At 40.2% G+C, this 18,213-nt stretch overlaps 1 protein-coding gene across 2 annotated transcripts in view; it reads right to left on the bottom strand.

Annotated features, from left to right (window-relative positions):
- Positions 1-262: 262 nt before the first annotated feature.
- The window catches only part of MAP3K19 (mitogen-activated protein kinase kinase kinase 19), a 67,851-nt gene continuing 49,900 nt past the window's right edge, over positions 263-18,213 (bottom strand). The window contains exons 10-14 of one of the 2 annotated variants that reach the window (XM_019731164.3): positions 13,117-13,160; positions 8,971-11,403; positions 6,393-6,536; positions 4,763-5,460; positions 263-681 (exon numbers count right to left, since the gene is read on the bottom strand). In XM_019731164.3, the coding sequence (XP_019586723.3) occupies positions 615-681; positions 4,763-5,460; positions 6,393-6,536; positions 8,971-11,403; positions 13,117-13,160 (3,386 nt within the window). In that variant the 3' untranslated portion in view covers positions 263-614. The remainder of the gene's footprint in view (positions 682-4,762; positions 5,461-6,392; positions 6,537-8,970; positions 11,404-13,116; positions 13,161-18,213) is intronic. The other variant, XM_074335542.2, reaches the window with a different exon arrangement.

Consider the following 18,213-nt stretch of genomic DNA (forward strand, 5'->3'; position numbering starts at 1 on the left):
CCTGAGGTTTGTGAAGACACCTTAAGTAACCCAGCTTTTTGTAGGTGGAGACTTCTGAGGAGTTTGGGGACCCTCTGATAACGAAATACCAGGCCCTTAGCTTTTCCTTTTAACCTTCGAGCTCCTGTAATCTGCAAGTTTAAGACTGCTGCCAAAGTAAGCAGAATCTAGCACCTCTCTACTCCTTTTAACTTCTCACCTTTCTCAAGTCCCCTTTGTAAAACCTAGATAAGCATTGTTACATACCAAGCAAGAAAACTTCTTTTGTTTTCACAATTTATTTTAAACTAATGACATTAAAATTGACGGGCCAAAAATAAAAAGAAATATTGTAAAAGCAATAGAGATTATAGTTCCTGGATAGTCAAGACTGTAAACACCGGAATAGGTTTTTTTGTTATTGTTTAAGAAAATTCTTTCACATATATAAGTAATTGTGCCTGAAGCTTGAGGAGACTAGTATGCAACAAACGTTTCAGTTAGTGACACTACAGGATCTGGTTAAATTGGGTTAGATTGGCTTTCCAGTAGGAAAACAAGGGTCCCTTCACCATCATCCCCACAATGAAGCAATATCAGTATCTATAATGCAAGTGGAAAGTCTTGATGTATGTTTAGTGACTTCTCTTCAAGAAGGAGTGTTTCAGGAGCTGAACAGCAGAAGGTCGCTCATGCTGGTCCCTAAGAAGGGAAAAACACATTAGAAGCAACGCCCAATAACGTGCCTACCGACTAGACCTACTTGACTCAAAATGCCAACTTTAAGACGAAAGTACAGCCTCTGCCAGTCAGACGGGTTGAGTCCAGTCTCCAGTTTTCAACTGTGATCATAGGCAAGTGACTCATACTCTTTCCTCATCAGTAAAATAGGGATAAAAATAACTCTGGAGAATTGAATAATGTATATACCACTTTTAAACAGTGTCTGGCACATAATAAGTGTTCAAAAAATAGTAGACATTATGATTAAAAAGTAGGCCCTCTTTTCACTGCGGTTTTGTTTAACGTGTTTGGGGACTATTTTATATACACAAGTAAAATTCACACTTAGATGTGCTGACTAACGCACTTTTAATTAACATTCAATTTACTTTTAAAATTTCAAGGCATTGCAATCCAGAATTGAAAAGCCGTTAAAAAGGAGACATTTTAATGTGCTTTGGTGATTAATTGAAATAATCCCATTTGGGGACTCTTGGAAGAACATAAAGGGAGACAGTTGCTCAATTAGTACAATTATGGTTTTGTTGCCAATGAACCAATCAATGAACTACTGAACCAGTCAATAGTTATCCGCAATGACCTACAATGTTTCCCCGAAAATAAGCCCTCACATGATTTTTCAGGATGACATCCCCTGAACATAAGCCCTAATGTGTCTTTTGGAACAAAAATTAGTATAAGACCCAGTCTTATTTTGGGGGAAACACAGTATTGCAAAAGCATTCTTTTGGTTAAATTGGCTATCTTGGGATAATTTTGGAAGCAAATGACCATCAAGAATAACCCAGGTGAAAATGGAAATAAAAATAAAATACTTTAAAAATAAAGTGATGATAAATCATTGTGAAATAAAGACCTCTCTCCTCCTTGAGGCTCTTTCTCAAAAATACGCAGTAATGTCTCCAAAAATCCTTTCCTTAGTCTAGCTACCATGTCCAGCTGCCATCCTATTTCTCCTATTCCTGCCAAATTTCCCTAACATAACCAAATACAATGACTTTTTTTCAACATTCATTATCTTAAATCCTTAGCCATTTGGCCTACTCTTCTTCATATAGAAATTGTCCTCTTGAAATTAACCATGACCTTCTCATTACGAAATTTAATGAGCTCATCCTCCTTGTATCTCTGTAGCATTTGAAGTATTCACCATCCCCTCCATCCTGAAAGGATCTCTGCCCAGACAGGAGAAACTGTTCTTTTGATTCTTCTTCTACCTTGGAGGCAACCCCCTTCCCTCCTCCTTTCTCTCCTGTCCTCCCTCCCTCCCTTGTTTTCCATTTATGTGCTAGACTTGATACTATGTATTGTTATCTTCTCCCATGAGCATTTTTAAAAACATTATCCTCAGCCCTCTAGTTTTTTCATGACTATAGCTACCAGCCTTATCATTTTCAAATACATACCTCCCATCTTAATTGCTTTCCTGAACTCCAATTTCCTGGCTTTAAATGCTTCCTTAGTGTAGGGAGCGGGCTGTAAGCTGACAAGGGCCTTGCAGCCTGCAAGGACATTCCCATGGGAAGCCTCACCTCAACATCTTCCCGGAAAGTACAAGACAACACTAATGTAGCCACAGACATACAAACTTGCCAATACACAAAACAAAATGTTCTACTGATAGCTGCTTGTTCTGCTAATACTTGTTCGTATAGCCAACTGTTGTAAGACTATATAAACCGTGTGTGAAATAAAGACTGCGCCACTGCTCCGCCATCCGTGGACAGTGGACCTCCCGATCCCAGCTTTCCTGTTTCTGCGTCTTTTCTCAATCTCCTCGCCCTTCCCCCTCAGGCCAACCCCTCCTGGGTGCAGGGGCCGAGGCACTTAGATGAAAGGGACACTCTTCACCTTCCTCTCTTGTTCCTGTTTCATGACTTTCTATTATAATTTCTTTTATTTCCAGATTCAAAACCATGAAATCCTATCATCCTCTATCACCAAGTCCTGATTCAACTTCCCCTAAAATGTTCTGGAATCCTCTTTACAGCCCCACCACCATCAAAAGTCCAAGCTCTGGATTCCTGCATGACCTAGTCTCAAGCATCCTCTATTTGAGGGCTTTCAATACACTGCCATTAGACCTGCCTTCCAAAAGACTTTGTTATTCACGGCATTCTCTACCCCAGATGTTTTCCAGGCCCCTGCTGCTCACTGCCTGTGTAACAAAGCTAAACTCCTTGGCCTGTCTTTTCAGAACTTTCAGCCTGCCCTTGGGAATACCCCTACCCTTGCTTCTTACTGCTCCTGAAATTCATTTCTGTTCTGTTCAATCCTTGTTCCTAGTCTATACCTCATTATCTCTGCTTCTGAATCTTTAAAAGTGCCTTACCCCTTCATTTCTGACTATCCACACTCCAAGGAGTATTGTCATGGACATCAGGTGAGATTCTAGAGTCCTTAGGGTCTTCGCCATAGATTTTCAGGAGGTAATTATATGCTTGTATGTGACAGAAATTAGGTATGGTGTATGTACCCCATACACCACTAAGCAATTTGCATACACCATTTCACTTAACCTTCACAACAACCCTATAAATTCATTATCTGTGGTGTGAGTTGTGTGTTGCTTAGTTTATGAAGCAATAGTTCAAAAGGAGAGCCATAAGAAAGATTCTACCCTTTCTCTTTAAATTTCATGAGTAATAACAACTTGAAAAAAAATGACAATAGCAAGTAGTTTCTATGAATCAATAATAGACAATTTTTCAATTCAGAGCAAAGCAACTACAGTAGTTTTAAGAGCTAAGACCAGTCTCCCAAACTAGTACTAGTCCACATGATATTCCTAACACCTTCACGTCCTATTTGTGGTTTTTTGGGAGAGGAAGGGGCAGCTCTGGGGCTCTGCCCACAAAATCAATACTGGAACGCCTATGGTGTCTCTGCATCGAGTGATGCTCCAAACTGCATCCCTGGAGTTTGTGGTCCTGCCCTGGCCTCTGTGATCCCCTGAAATCAATCAGGACAGGCTGATACACGTGTGCTGGGAGAGAGAGAGACAGGGGACCTGTGGGTTCTGAGATTCATTAAGAAAGAATGAACCCCCTGGACACCATGTATGCTTGCTGAAAGCTGGGGCACTGGAATTTTTCATTTAGGGATAAGAAAGCATGCTTCCTCAGAAGGCGAAAACTTGTGTTTGGGCCTCAGGCCTTCCTCATCCCGTAACGTATCTAAATGTTGAACCATTTCTCCACTTTTACGTTTTATTATTTTAATTTATTTTTTTAATTTTTTGAATTTTAAACAGAACCATCCCTCCACTTTTACATTTTATTTTTTGAATTAAGATTTCGTATGAGCAGAGAGTACCTGGCTAAGAAAAGTTTGAAAACCACACAAGTGGGTAATAGCTAAGGTCCCTTACAGTCCTAACATTTTACCCAGAGTTTTATTCCATGGATACCAACGGGGCATCAGAACAGGAGAAAATAGGCAACTTTCTGGGGCTTTTCTTCTACCTCACTTGATGCTTGATATTCTCCAGGTGGAGATTTGTTCCATTGGCTTAAAATGTTCACCCTCACTTTAAATGTAAGTACTTCTGGGGGAACCAAAGCATTAAATGTCACTCATCAATCAATCCCTCAATATGAATGAATTTCTCACATATACTTTCCTGAGAGCTGTTTTTAGAAAGAAAATGAGAACACTGGTTTCCTGAGAAGGAGGGCAGCCTAGGAAAGGGAAACCTAAGCACAATTGATGTCATTTCACCTTGGCCAATCCCTGGGATGATGTCCCATGGGTAAATAAGTAGATCTTCAGCAATTTTTGCATATCCTTGACTTGGGGCAGAATTGTTGGGACCTGATAAGACCTCTAACTGAGGCATTTTGTTTCTACTTGAAGCATTAACCCCCTTATACCCTGAACACTATGGCTAGTGGATGACTCCTGGCACAAAATCACTCCCTACTTGACTTCATAGGACAGGTGGAGAGCTTTGACTAGGTCACAAATTGCAGGGGAAATGTCAGCTACTTGGAATCTCTGGGACTTTATCCTCCTCCTCCTCCTGCTTTAAATTTCTTACCTTGTTAGACACACACGCACAAAGTCTGCTGCGTTTTCTGAGAAGTGTTCCGGAAGAGGAGGCATCAGCCCTCGGTGCGCTCCAATGTAAAACATGGCCGCCATTCTGTCCATGGACGCGAGTGGAGGCTTCCCTGTGGCCATCTCAAACACAGTGCAGCCAATGCTCCAGATGTCCGACTTCCTTCCGTAGCCAGACTCGTTGATGACTTCGGGGGCCATCCAATATGGCGTCCCATGCATGGACTTGAGCATGTCGCTGTGTGTGCCATTTAAGCCAGCCCAGGCCAAACGTTTGGCACAGCCAAAGTCGATCAGCTTTATTATTCCTGTGGGCATGAGCATAACATTGTTTCCTTTGATATCTCGATGCACCACACAGTTCTCATGGAGATAAGCAATGCCTTGCAAAATTTGTTTTGTATATTTACAGAACACCATCTCAGGCAACGGCCCAAAACGATTGATAATACTGGAGATGGAGCCACCGGGAACAAACTCCATGAAAATGCTTACAATGTTCTCTTCCAAGCATGTCCCCAGATAGGCCACAATGTTGACATGTTTCAATGCTTTGAGCAAATCCACTTCTTCTTGCAGTTTCTGATATTCTTTTTCAGTAGCTAATTTATCAGAGGTATCCAAAGCTACCTGTTTTACAGCTATTAGCTGTCCTTGGCTAGTTAGACCACAATATACCTAAAAGAAAACCAACACCTTATGATTAAATATAATCCAGTGTTTCAATGGAGCCAAAGTGGGAACGAGCAGCATGATGAATGGTTATCATAATGGCTTGGAGTCAGGTGGCCTGGATGGGTTAGAATCCTGGCTTCACCATTGGGTACGTTGTATACTCTTTTTGACTTCAGTTTTTCTCATCTCTAAAACTGAACTAACAATACTTACCTCACAGATATCTATGATGACTACATGAGATGGTGGTTTGGGAAAGCTCCTCACCTAATAAATGAGATAGGGCTATTTCAGCGCTAAAGCACTAAGGAGAGAGAGGAAGGCAGGTCTTGAGACAATTCAGCAGTCACCCTTGTCATGTGATTTCAGTGGTTTCATGTCTTCCCACCTTCTCACTCATTCCTCAAATATCCGCAACTAGCAATGAGTCTTTTCTTTACCAATCTATGTAAACAGGACTTTAGGTGATCTTTTATGTGATTCACAAAATGTAAGGAGCATCTTTGTTTTTGCCACTCAGCAATGGTTCTCCCAACTTCTGGTAACATATCCTGAGCTACTGAACAGAGAGACTTCTTTCCCAGTGGATTTGGACCTAGGAGTGTGAGAGGCTAGAAATGCAATGGCCATTGTACCACCACATGGGGCCTGAGAATGAGAGTTGGAAGGAGAAACGATGACATTGTTTGGCCCCTGAAACCAGCTGTCTGGGAGCCAGACCTACTCCAGACCCTTCAGTTACATAAAGTAGTGAGCGTCCTTTTCCTTAAGCTGGTTTGGGTTGGGTTTCCTGTCACTTGCAACTGAAAGAGTTCTAAGTAAAAGAGTATGATGGGAAGTGGGGGAGGGAGGACTCACAGGGAGGATTAAGGAAGAGGGAGGGGTCAAGGAGGAGTCGGAATTTTTGGTGTCATCTTGTTTCCTATTTAACTTACTGTGCCATAGGCTCCCTTCCCAAGGATCTCACCCTTGGTCCACAGGATAGGTTCTTCATACTTTAAACTATTTTCAGAAAATACCTTCTTTTCATTGAGAAAATTCTCCTCCTTGTCATATATCCTGAACCCATTATTATGTCTCTGGAAGAATGAGACAAAAGAAAAGTCACCATTAAACTCTGAGTCATTGGGATGGAGAGAAGAGGTGAAGAGTAGAGTCGAATCTCACTGTCTTCTAACTTTGAATCACCTACCGTGTTTCCCCGAAGATAAGAAAGACCTAGCCAATCAGCTTTAACATGTCTTTTGGAGCAAAAAATAATATAATTAATTATATAAATTATAATTAATATAATATAATACCAGGTCTTATATTAATTTTTGCTCCAAAAGATGCGCTAGAGCTGATTGTCGGGCTAGCTCTCATTTTCGGGGAAACACGGTAACTAAAGAAAGCCACATATGTACTCCTAACCAATCACATAGGATGCTCCTTCTAGTTAGCCTGTCTACAGCTTCCCCATGCCAACAGCCTCCAATCAGGTCATACCTGAAAACTTCCCTTTTTACCACTATAAGGCTTTCCCACTTCTCTGTCTGCCTTTGAGTGGCTGCCAAATGCAAGTGATGGCGGCTGACTCCTTTGCTATAGTGAGCTCTGAATAAATAGCCTGTGTCTGTTCTTCCTTTATTTCCACAACACACACACACACATATACGTAAGCCTATATGCACACACTTATATACACATATACACATTTACACATGAACATACATACACATAGGTACTCTCTCTGTCTATCATGACACCCACACTCAGCCATAAAAAGCAAGCCTAGTGGTCAAGACCAGGTGCAATGGATTTAAGATCCATGGCCCTCTAGCTCCTTGATACTCAAAGGACAATCTACAGACAGCTGTATCAACATCACCTTGGAGCCTGTTAGACATTTGACATACTGCATCAGTGTCTACATCTTAACGTGATCCCCAAGAGGTTTGCATTCGCAGTAAACTTTGAGAGGCCTTGCCCTAGGAGTCAGGAAACAAGTATCTCTTTGTAAAACTTAGATCATGTTTTCCAACTGGTTGATCAAGACAAAAAAGTTTTGTTTTGATCCCCTCTATTAGTTCTTAAAAATAAATAAATAAATGATGATGGTGATGATGCAAAGACATGGTAAAGGCCCTTTATGAACAAGACATCCTACAGGGTCACCTTCCTTGCGAATGAGCGTGCTTGCCTCCAAAGGGCCGTCTGGGTTGCTCTTCTCAATCCTTTTACATTTCTATCCAAACTGAAATTTAAGGACTGCTTGGAAAAGAAAAGGTCACCAAAGGTCAGTTTTTGAGTCCATGATTGCAGGGTGGGGACTTATGGGCCAATTATATTTACTAGCTTGTTTAAATTTTCCTTCAGTTTGAATGGCAGAGCAGTAAACCCATCTTAGACACACAGACACACACATACCCCCATTTCCCACCAGGGCCTGAAGGCCTCTCTGAATCACAATTTACCTCCCAGGAGAGACCAAGAGCACCATGAACGTAGAGCTGGCTTCTTAGGACAAGGAATATCTTCACTGTGATGAAGTGATTAAGGGTGTGAGACTGCAATCAGAATGCCTGGCCCCACCACTCTAACTGTGTGACTTTCTAAACCTCAATTTCCTCATCTGCAAAATGGGGACTTATTAGTACCTTTACTAATTTATCTCATAGAGCTGTTATGAAGCATATAAAGGAGACAATAAAGCATCTTGCTCATATGTGGTAAGTTCTTAATAAACCGAGCTTGAGTATAATTATTTACCTAGTGTATTCTTCTGATCTTCTAATTATTCCTGATCCTGATATACTGTGACATAAACTGAGTTAGCACTTAATAAGTAATATTTCAGGTAAACCTACTCTTTCTGTCTTTAAAATTTGAGTAGAACAGGAGGCTCACATGCTTCATTGAGAACTAAGACAAACAAAACCCACTTAGTGATATCCTCTGCAGCCCCCACTCCCATGACAAACAAATTTTTAAACAATTTTTTTTCAGGATTGTCGCCTATGCTTCCTTGAGAGCAATGGCTAAGTCTTGTAGCCCGTCTCTAATTTGTAGCCCGGTGCCAGAAACACAGTAGGCGTCAATATTTTTGTGTTAAAATAGTGAACTAGACAGTGAGCCACTTCAGGGCTGTGTTCATTTCTTTCTATCTCACGAAACACCTTGAACAATGTTTTATCCATAATTATCTCTCTGCTGACATTTGTTAATTGAAAACTTCATCACTGTATAAACTATTAACCTATTTTAATAAACAGTTTTACTATATTAATGTACTCAAAAGGATTCCATTGCAGTGTCCGGGTAAATTCCAGAAGTAAGGCGGCATAATGAAAACATCTTAGCCTGAGAGTCAGGGGACCTGGATTCCAAACTTGCAAGCAAACAATGAGACTTGGATGAAATTATTTAATTGTTTAGCGTTTCTGATTCCTGCTTTGAAATAAGGGGTTTGAACCACATTGTCTCTAAGGTCCTTTCCCACCCCAGGGAATCGCTGACTCTAATTATACCAACCTGTATTTTGACATTCGTTGCCTCTCTGCCCAATTCTTGCATGGTATTTCCTCTCCTACTGAAGACAAGATTTAGGTTTTCAGGATCTGTTTCATTTGCCATTATCTGGCAAGGGTTGTTATCTTTCTCATCAAGAGCTAATAGTTCTGCAGCTAGACACCCTAATAGTTCATCTGTCAACTCTTCATTCTTTATAGAGTCTAGTGTTTCTTGGGAAATTGAATTTGCATCATTTATACTTTTTCCAAACATTTGGTGTGTAATTGTCTTATTACCTAACCAATCATGATCCAAAGAATCTGCCCAAAGTTGATATGCTTGGGAAGATGCACTTTCTTGTCCCTCTTGGAAAATAAGTTTTTTAGACTTCCCTGAAACACTATCAAACTCTACATCATTAGTAAAAATTTGGTTGGCATTTATTTTACCAAGAGACGCTGTATTCTGCTTTTCTTGCACTACATGCTTGTTGGAACTCTTCTCGCTGGGCACTGCCCAGCTGTTTTCCAAAAGGTACATCTGGTGACGTACCTCTTCAAGTTCATGCAGGTCTCTGAGGCTCGTGGCAAGTATCTGATTGTTAGAAATGTCTCCTTCATCTGCAGACTCTTCCATAGAGACTTCTTCAGCAATGGACAAACCTGAGACAGGAAGGAATTCGTTCTGTTCAATTGACTGCTCATGGGTCTGAGCAAAGTTCACAGGCTGAACTTCATCTTTGGAAGATAGAAAGTCATTTCCTGAAGACTTTACCTGACACTCTAGTTCTGAAATACCACCACCATTTTCAATGTCTTGTAGGTTGCTACCTACGGCCTTACAACCCTTTTCTTTAAAAATCAAACTTGTGTGCTTTTGTTTAATTCCAAGCAAAGCCTTTGGGGGTTTAGCATGTAGTCTTTTCTGAGAAAGTCTTGCTCTGCTATTGCCGCTCCTCTCATTGTGTGAAGATCGGCATTTATTGGTGAGGCATCTGCCTGATGGAGCTGAGCATATCTCTCGGTAATATTTGTTTTCATGCCGTTCAGCCTCTCGCATGTGACAATAAACAGGGGTCCCAAACATTTCATAGATTCCAGGTCCATTAGCAGTTGAATTGATTTCTTTGAACATGTCACTATACTTAAGATCTAGGTAATTTAGTCTTGGCTCTGTTGGTTGAATAGGGAGAGGAACTGAAGACTTTTTTGTTCCTGGATTTTTACAGATGCAAGGAAATGACTGCTTTTTAGGTTTCAGAGCCCGGTAAGTTGATTGCTTCTTTTCTAGCTGTGGCATTCTCCTTTGAAACTTTGGTGATTGCCGAGGTCTGGGGTCAACAATCCCCAAAGCAGGGAAAATTTGAGTTTTAATACTTGCTTTATGCATGGTAGGCTTAATGGAACTGTCAATGGAAATCATGAAATTCTGAGGTGTCCTGTGACTGTTCTTGGTTTTTGAATCCAACTTATTTCTATGGGTTTTCATCTTATGCATGTCATTTTCTTGGAGTGCAAGTATGTTGAAGCTATTGTTGTTACGAAGGGTGCCCTTTCTTTTTTGAAGGCTCGGTTTGGCTGTTGCCGGTTCCTTGGGAGTCCCATCTCCAGGGAAAGTCATGTGGATAAGAGGCACCGTCCCATTCATTTCTGGTTTGGTTGCCTCTGGTATTGATATTTTTGTGTGTGTCTCCACAACATTATGATCTTCTGGGAGATTTTCAATGGGGCCATCAGGGACTACATTGGATAAACTTTTAAGTACAGTAAACTCTTCTAAAATATGATTTGGCTCAATTACTTCACCTTTACATACTGAAGCACTTTTTGAATCAGCTTTATCATTTCTAGTCTCTTTATCCTGTAGAGTTGTAGCTGACTGCTGGACTTCTTGGAACTTGATTTGTATGGTGCCTCCAGCTTCTGAATTTTGTTTATAGTTTCTGGCTACTGAACCCTCCTTGTTTCCTAATGAAAGATATTGAGAGTTTTCTTCTGTTTTCCTCATTTCACTACCATGGCAGTCAATATCCACTTCCCTATCTGTAGGAAAACTTCTTTCCTTAACATTCTCGAAGGACAATGAAGACTGCCCTTTTTCACAGTGAGAGATTTGAATTTTGTCACATTCTTCTGTTGCCTTAGATTTCCTATTCTCCTCCATCTCCAGGTGTTGTCTGTGATGGTTAGCCTTCCAAAAAGAGCACATGTTTCTAGACCAAATAAAGTTATCAGAAGACCTGAGGGTCTGATCCACAAACACCTTCAATGGGGCTTCCTGTTGCTTGTTTGATGGTCTAAACTCATCAGATTGACTAACAGGCTCTGAGAGTGTAGGCATGAAGGATACGATATTTGGGATGTTTCTTTCTCTCTCTTTTTGATCCTTGTGATCTGGGGGGATAGTAAGGAGACCAGGTCTCATGGGCAAAAATGACAATGGTGGCAGAGGGAGCTAAAAGGAAAGAGAGAAAAAGCTAATGACCACAGAGACATATATGCATATCATGTTAACTCATTTAAAGTAATCTGAAGAGATTCTACACTTCTCTTAGGAAGGCCTTATACTTAGGAGGTACAAAGCTACCCTGGAGATAACAATTTTAAAAGCTAAAAACTCATTCCCAAACTAAGATGACCATACCTACAAAGGTTCATGGTTATATATTTAAAAGAAAGGCCCTATAATGTAAACATTAAAAATTTATGATGAGGGGGCAGCCGGTTAGCTCAGTTGGTTAGAGCACGGTGCTCTTAACAATAAGGTTGCCAGTTCGATCCCTACGTGGGCCACTGTAGCTTCACCCTGCACAATAGATTGAAACAACTACTTGACTTGGAGCTGATGGGTCCTGGAAAAGCACACTTAAATAAATAATTAAAAAGAAAATTATGATAAGACATTTTATTTTTCTTCTCTTTTCTTTTTGTGTTCCACAGAGTTAAGATATTTAAAATTCCCACTTAGACCAGATTAAAATTGCTGTTCACATTTACTTCAACAATGATCATTAGATTACAGACTAACTCAGAATTTGTATCCAGAACACGACTACTCCTCATTGTTTTGCTGAACTGTTTTGTTGAGTGTGGCTTTTAAATGTGCCACACTATACACTTGAAAGTTAGCAACGCTGATGGTTTTAAATTCTCCTTTGCCCTCCCAAAGGAGGGCAATGTTGCCTTCCAGATGCGTAATCCATTGCTGCTAGATCTCCCAATTGCCTTCTCCCAAGAGAAGGCAGAAACCTGGAGACTTTAGTGAAATCTCCCAACTGTTTTCAAACTAAGTTAGTTTTTGTTATTATCAACCTCTAGAGGTCAGTGTAACACAATATATAATATTCAGCTTCCTGGTCATTAAGTTATAAACTTTTTCTGCTTCTTTTCAGTAAAGACTTTTCTTGGGTATACAGATGTAATACCTAATTATATCAGAATATTTATGGGGTGGATCGTAAGAAGTAATTGAGAGCTATGTGTTTCATTCTCATTCTATTGCCACCTGTGTGTAAGAAGAAAGGAAAAGGATAGGAACCTGACACTAGAAATGTATGCATTAGAATCAGGTGAGATGCAAGGTAACCCCCCCAGTTTTATTGCCTAAATGATTTTCTTCAATTTCTAAAAAATAACAGGAAATAAACTTCTCCCTAATAGCAGCCTTTTTTTTTTCTTCTTTTCTTTTTTCTTTTTTCTTTTTTTTTTTTTTTTTTTTGCCAATGAACTAATTCTTACAATACTAAGCAGTACCCATGCATTTCCTCAAAGGCGCCTGGGTACAAAAGAGCTAGATAGTTGATAGAATTGCAAGGATCTTTCTAAATGCTTTACTTATAAATTAGACAACTAGGAAATCTTTCCACCACTGGAAAAGAGAATAGCCTAATTTCTAGATATGTTATAAGAAGACAGGCTAAAATATGTTTAATAGAGCTACTCATCTCATTATGTAGAGAACAGGAAACACCCCAGTAAAGAAATGTACATGACAACGTATAATTTCCCCAGAAATTATTGGCTACGCTATAAACTATGTGTGAGTTATTGTTTTTTCAAGCTATAATTACTGAAGATTATGGTTCTGAGTTCTTTGATGGAGTTAGTCTCTACAACAAAAGTTCTTTGGTATTAATCCTTAAGTCAATAATGCTAAAACTAATCTTACCTCAGTTCTTCGGCTATTGTACTTCATATCAGAGGTAGAAAAATCTATAACAAGAAAAAATAATAAAAATTAGATATTCTTAATAGAAGAGTGAACACAGTCAGCCTTACCCCTGAGTTTGGGGATGGAATGATCTTGGTGCTGAGGCTTAAAAAAATAAAAATTAAGAGTTAATCCAGGTGTAATCCATATGGAAGTGGTTATGGTATAATTAGACAAAAGTAAAGGCTACTTCCACATAAAGGGGGTTCTTTCTTGTCATATATAATGTTGTGTCACACATACAGGTATGTTACACATATACAACATTTGTATATATGTTGATATATAGTTATATATTTACATTTATATTTATATTCATATTTATGTTTATATTCTAGCAGGAAATATGAGATCTCTGGATCAGAGAACAGAGCATTTATTATTCACAGGGCATCATAGCACCAGTTCCCCACACCTAGTTCCCACAGGACTCTCCATTGAGAGCCAGATGTTTACCTGCACATTTTGTGGGGTTGCACCACAGGAATGAACCTTGAAATTATGAGACTCAGAGCTTATATACAGAGGGTGCCAAAAAAAATGTATACACATTTTAAGAAAGGAAAAAAAAATGTATTAAAATTGTAATACTCAATATATACCAATGACAAAAGATGAATACAAGTCATGGGTATACATATTTTTGGCACCCCTGGTAGAGTGTTTGGCACTTCAACCCATCTTTCCCTCCCTAGAAAGAGAGAACATTACTATGAAATGTAAACAAATGTCTCCAGGAGAAAGGGGAAATGTGTCTCTGGGTTTTGTTACCCTAGAATGTAGGTAAACAGCTCCTGGGGAAATAAGTCTCTGAATCTCTCTGGAGCAATACACTGTCTCTAATTTCTAAGACGTGTATCCTTCAATCATCTTTTAACCTAGTTTCCTAGTGCCTTTTGCTCAGAAACACTGGAATGTGCAGAAATGTGAAAATATTCATGTATAGTTGTCTCCTAACAGCCGTTTGAACTCAAACATGGATAGATCACAAATTCTGAAGGGGAGGTGTGCGGAGGGGAAAGATAGGATTTACTAGGTAGTGTTTGTAAGCCTCGTTATTGTCTTTTTACCAGTAAGTCAGAATGATCCCTAAAACCCCACCCATTGCCACAGCTTGAAACTGAAGCCAAAAGTGCCAATGTGTCCAGAGTCAAAGAAGGTCACATAAATGGATGGAATGGGACAGGTGAGGATAGTGGTCAATTGAAATCATGTACCCCAACTAAAGGGATATCCATTGTCAAGTTCTAATTGATATTGTCCATTCCAGATGGGTAATCCATCACTGCTAGATCTCCCAATTGCCTTCTCCCAAGAGAAGGCAGAAATCTGGAGACTTTAGTGAAATCTCCCTCCCACCCCGCTTTATAAATGCTTTGAAGGCTGAACAAAATGTATCTGTGGGTTCATTTTAGCCACTGACTGCTGTTTTGAAATTTCAATTAGAAACAGACTTCTCTAAGATGTAACAGGTACAGAGGCCATTCTCATGTGAAAAATAGTCACCTAAGATGAGGCTCCTAATTTGGAGGGGTACAGACATTCCCTTAGCCACACTGGGCCAAGGCACCTCCCCCCGATTCTTTATATATTTATTCAACAAATATTGATTGAGTGCCTACTGAGTGGCCAACACTGTCCCAGATGATGGCAATATAGTTATGAACAACAAAGACAACATTCTTGCCCTCCTAGAGATCATCTTCTAGAGGTTGAGATTTCCTGTTGCAAAGATACTACAAGTTAATACCAGAAATACAACTGAATATAATTTATAATTGGGTGCATATGTATATCCTCCTGAGTTTAAAGAAAAACCTTTCAGGTATTATTATAAATATTTGGATAAATATTATCCAGTGTTCTGCCTGGCTGCCCTATTTTTATTTTACAATATTGCTTGCCAGGACTTTCTGTCGCATCAAACTGATAGGTATTTTCTGTGAACTCTATTAAAAATAAAATTAACTGCATGAAAAAAAATATATATTATCCAGTGTTAGTAAGGAATGATGTGTTCTAGAAAGGCACTCAACATTTCTGGTGAGAGTGCAGATGTAAGATCTTTCTGGTAGAAGATTTTCTGGTCAAGATGGCAGAGCAGATAAATGCTGTGCTTGCATCCTCTCATGACCACATTGAAATTACAGTTAAACTACAGAACAACCATCCCTGAGAATCGCTTGAAGTTTAGCTGAGCAGGAGTTCTAAAACTAGGGACATACAGAAGTAGCCACATCAAGACTGGAAATGGGGCTGATACATGGAATGGATTGGTCCCACACCTGTGTGTGGCAGTTAAAAATTGGGAGGGATACCTCTTCTGTGGAGGTCTCTCTTGAGGAGAGAGGGATTCCAGCTCCATACCAGGCTCCTTTGCCCAGGGTTCCAATGCCAGGAAAAGAAGTCCCCACAATTTCTGGCTGTGAAAACCAGCAGAGATTTTGGCTGAGTGAGCGGAGGGCTGCTGGAGTCCCAGGTGCTCCTCTTAAAGGGCCTTGGCACAGACCTACTCACTGATAGACTCACTCCTTCTGAGCTCCCGTGCTGGGGCAGCCACTGGAAAGGTGTCAGGGAAATACAGGGAGGAACTGAACTGTCTGGCTACAGGACAAGGGCTGAAGGGACAACCTTTTTTCCAGACAGAAGTGATAGCAAAAGCCATTATTTCTCTGTTGAGCCCTCCCAGCTCCTAGCATGAAGACTTAGGCAAGCAGCATATCTGAGTCTCCATCAACCTAGCTGACACAATTTGCCTCGCCTTAGTGATTCCCTGACACCATATCCCACCCAACTTGTGGGACCACGCAAGCCACTTCTAGTGGCTTTTCCATACAAAGGACCTGTCTTGGCTCATGCTTTGGACTTTCCTAAAATCTCTCAAAGATTCAAAAACCCCAAACAGATCTGGCCTCAGCATGTCCCGTACCTCTTGCTAAGCAGCCCAAGCCTGGCACTAGCAGCAGCTGGTCTTGGTTCACAACCTAGTCTTTCCCAGGCACTTCTAAATCTAGCACAGCTGGTGGATTGCTTCATGGCTCAATTCAGATGGCTCTGGAAAGAGCACAGACTGAGGCTAAACTTGGCCTGAAGTGGTGCTGGCACACCCAGTCGTGGGCTTCAGACACAGCTGGAGTACCACTGGCTGCCTCCATGGACAAAACACCCAAAGGACAGACTGGGTGACCACCAAAGCCCTGCTAAAGTGAATTCTGCTCTGTAGGATCAGCCCGTGCGCAACAGCTCCTCCACTGTAGTCACCGCCAGTCCTCACAAACAATCAGCCTGAGAATCAATCCTTCCCTTTGACATGCAAACAGCAACCGAGGCTCAACTATAACAGGAGGACACACACAACCCACACAAAGGACACACCTGGAACACCAGGCTCAGGTGACCAGGGAGACTGCACCACTATGTTTCACAGGACACCTACTACATAAGGCCACTCTACTAAGACCAGGAGTCATAGAAGCCCTACCTAATCCATAGAAACAAACACAGGGAGGCAGCCAAAATGGGGAGACAAAGAAACATGTCCCAAATAAAAGAACAGAACAAAGCTCCCGAAAAAGAACTAAACAAAATGGAGACAAGCAGTCTACCAAATGCAAAGTTCAAAACACTGGTCATAAGGATGCTCAATGATCTCAGGAAGAATTTCAACAAAGAGACAGAAAACATAAAAATGGAGATAGAAAACAAAAAAGAACTAGTCAGAAATGAAGAATATAATAACTAAATAAAGAACACATTAGAAGCAATCAACAGTAGATTAGATGAAGCAGAAGATCAAATCAGCTATTTAGAAGACAAGGTAGCAGAAAACACCCAATCAGAACAGAAAAAGGAAAAAAAATCCAAACAAATGAGGCTAATTTAAAGGACCTTTGGGACAACATCAAGCATACCGACATTGGCATCTAGGGTTATCAGAAGGAGAAGAGAGAGAGCAAGGAATAGAAAACCCATTTGAAGAAACAATGATGGAAAACTTCTTCAGATGATGGTGAAGGAATCCCACACAGAACCTTGTGAAGGAAATAGACACACAAGCCCAAGAACCTTGTGAAGGAAATAGACACACAAGCCCAAGAAGTGCAGAGAGTCCCAAACAAGATGAACCCAAACAAGCCCACACCAACACACATCATAATTAAAATGGCAAAGATTAAAGACAAAGGGAGAACCTTAAAAGCAGCAAGAGAAAAGCAGTTAGTTACCTACAAGGGAGATCCTATAAGACTGTCAGTTGATTTCTCAACAGAAACTTTGTTGGCCAGAAGGGATTGACACAAAATATTCAACATGATGAAAAGCAAGAGCCTACAACCAAGATTACTTTACCCAGCAAAGCTATCATTTAGAATCAAAGGACAGATAAAGAGCTTCCCAGACAAAAAAAAGCTAAACGAGTTCATTGCCACCAAACCAGTATTACAAGGAATGTTAGAGGGACTTATTTAAGAAGGAAAAAAAAGATAAAAAATACGAATAATAAAATGGCAATAACTACATGTCTGTCAACAACTACTTTTAATGTAAATGGATTAAATGCTCCAATCAAAAGATAGAGTGGCTGAATGGATAAGAAAACAAGACCCTTACATATGCTGCCTACAAGAGACTTGCTTCAGATCAAAAGACACACATAGACTGAAGAAAGTAAAGGGATGGAAAAATAATATATCATGGAAAAAATAAAACTGAGGTAGCAATACTTATACCAGACAAAATAGGCCTTAAAAGGATATAAGAAGAGACAAAGAAGGACACAGCAATCTCACTTCTAGGTATTTATCTGAAGAAACCCAAAACTACTTTGAAGGGACATGTGCGTCCATATTCTTTACAATGGCCAAAATATGGAAGCAACCTGGGTGTCCATCAACAGATGAAGGATAAAGAAAAGGTGGTACATATATACAATGGAATATTATTCATCCATAAAAAAGAATGAAATCTTGCCATTTGTGACAACACAGATGAACATAGAGGGTATTGTGCTGAGTGGAGTAAGTTAGACAGAAAGACAAATGCCATATGATTTCATTT

Source organism: Rhinolophus sinicus, chromosome 17 (assembly GCF_057876585.1).
Source record: "Rhinolophus sinicus isolate RSI-liver-muscle chromosome 17, RSI-T2T, whole genome shotgun sequence".
NCBI lineage: Eukaryota > Metazoa > Chordata > Mammalia > Chiroptera > Rhinolophidae > Rhinolophus > Rhinolophus sinicus.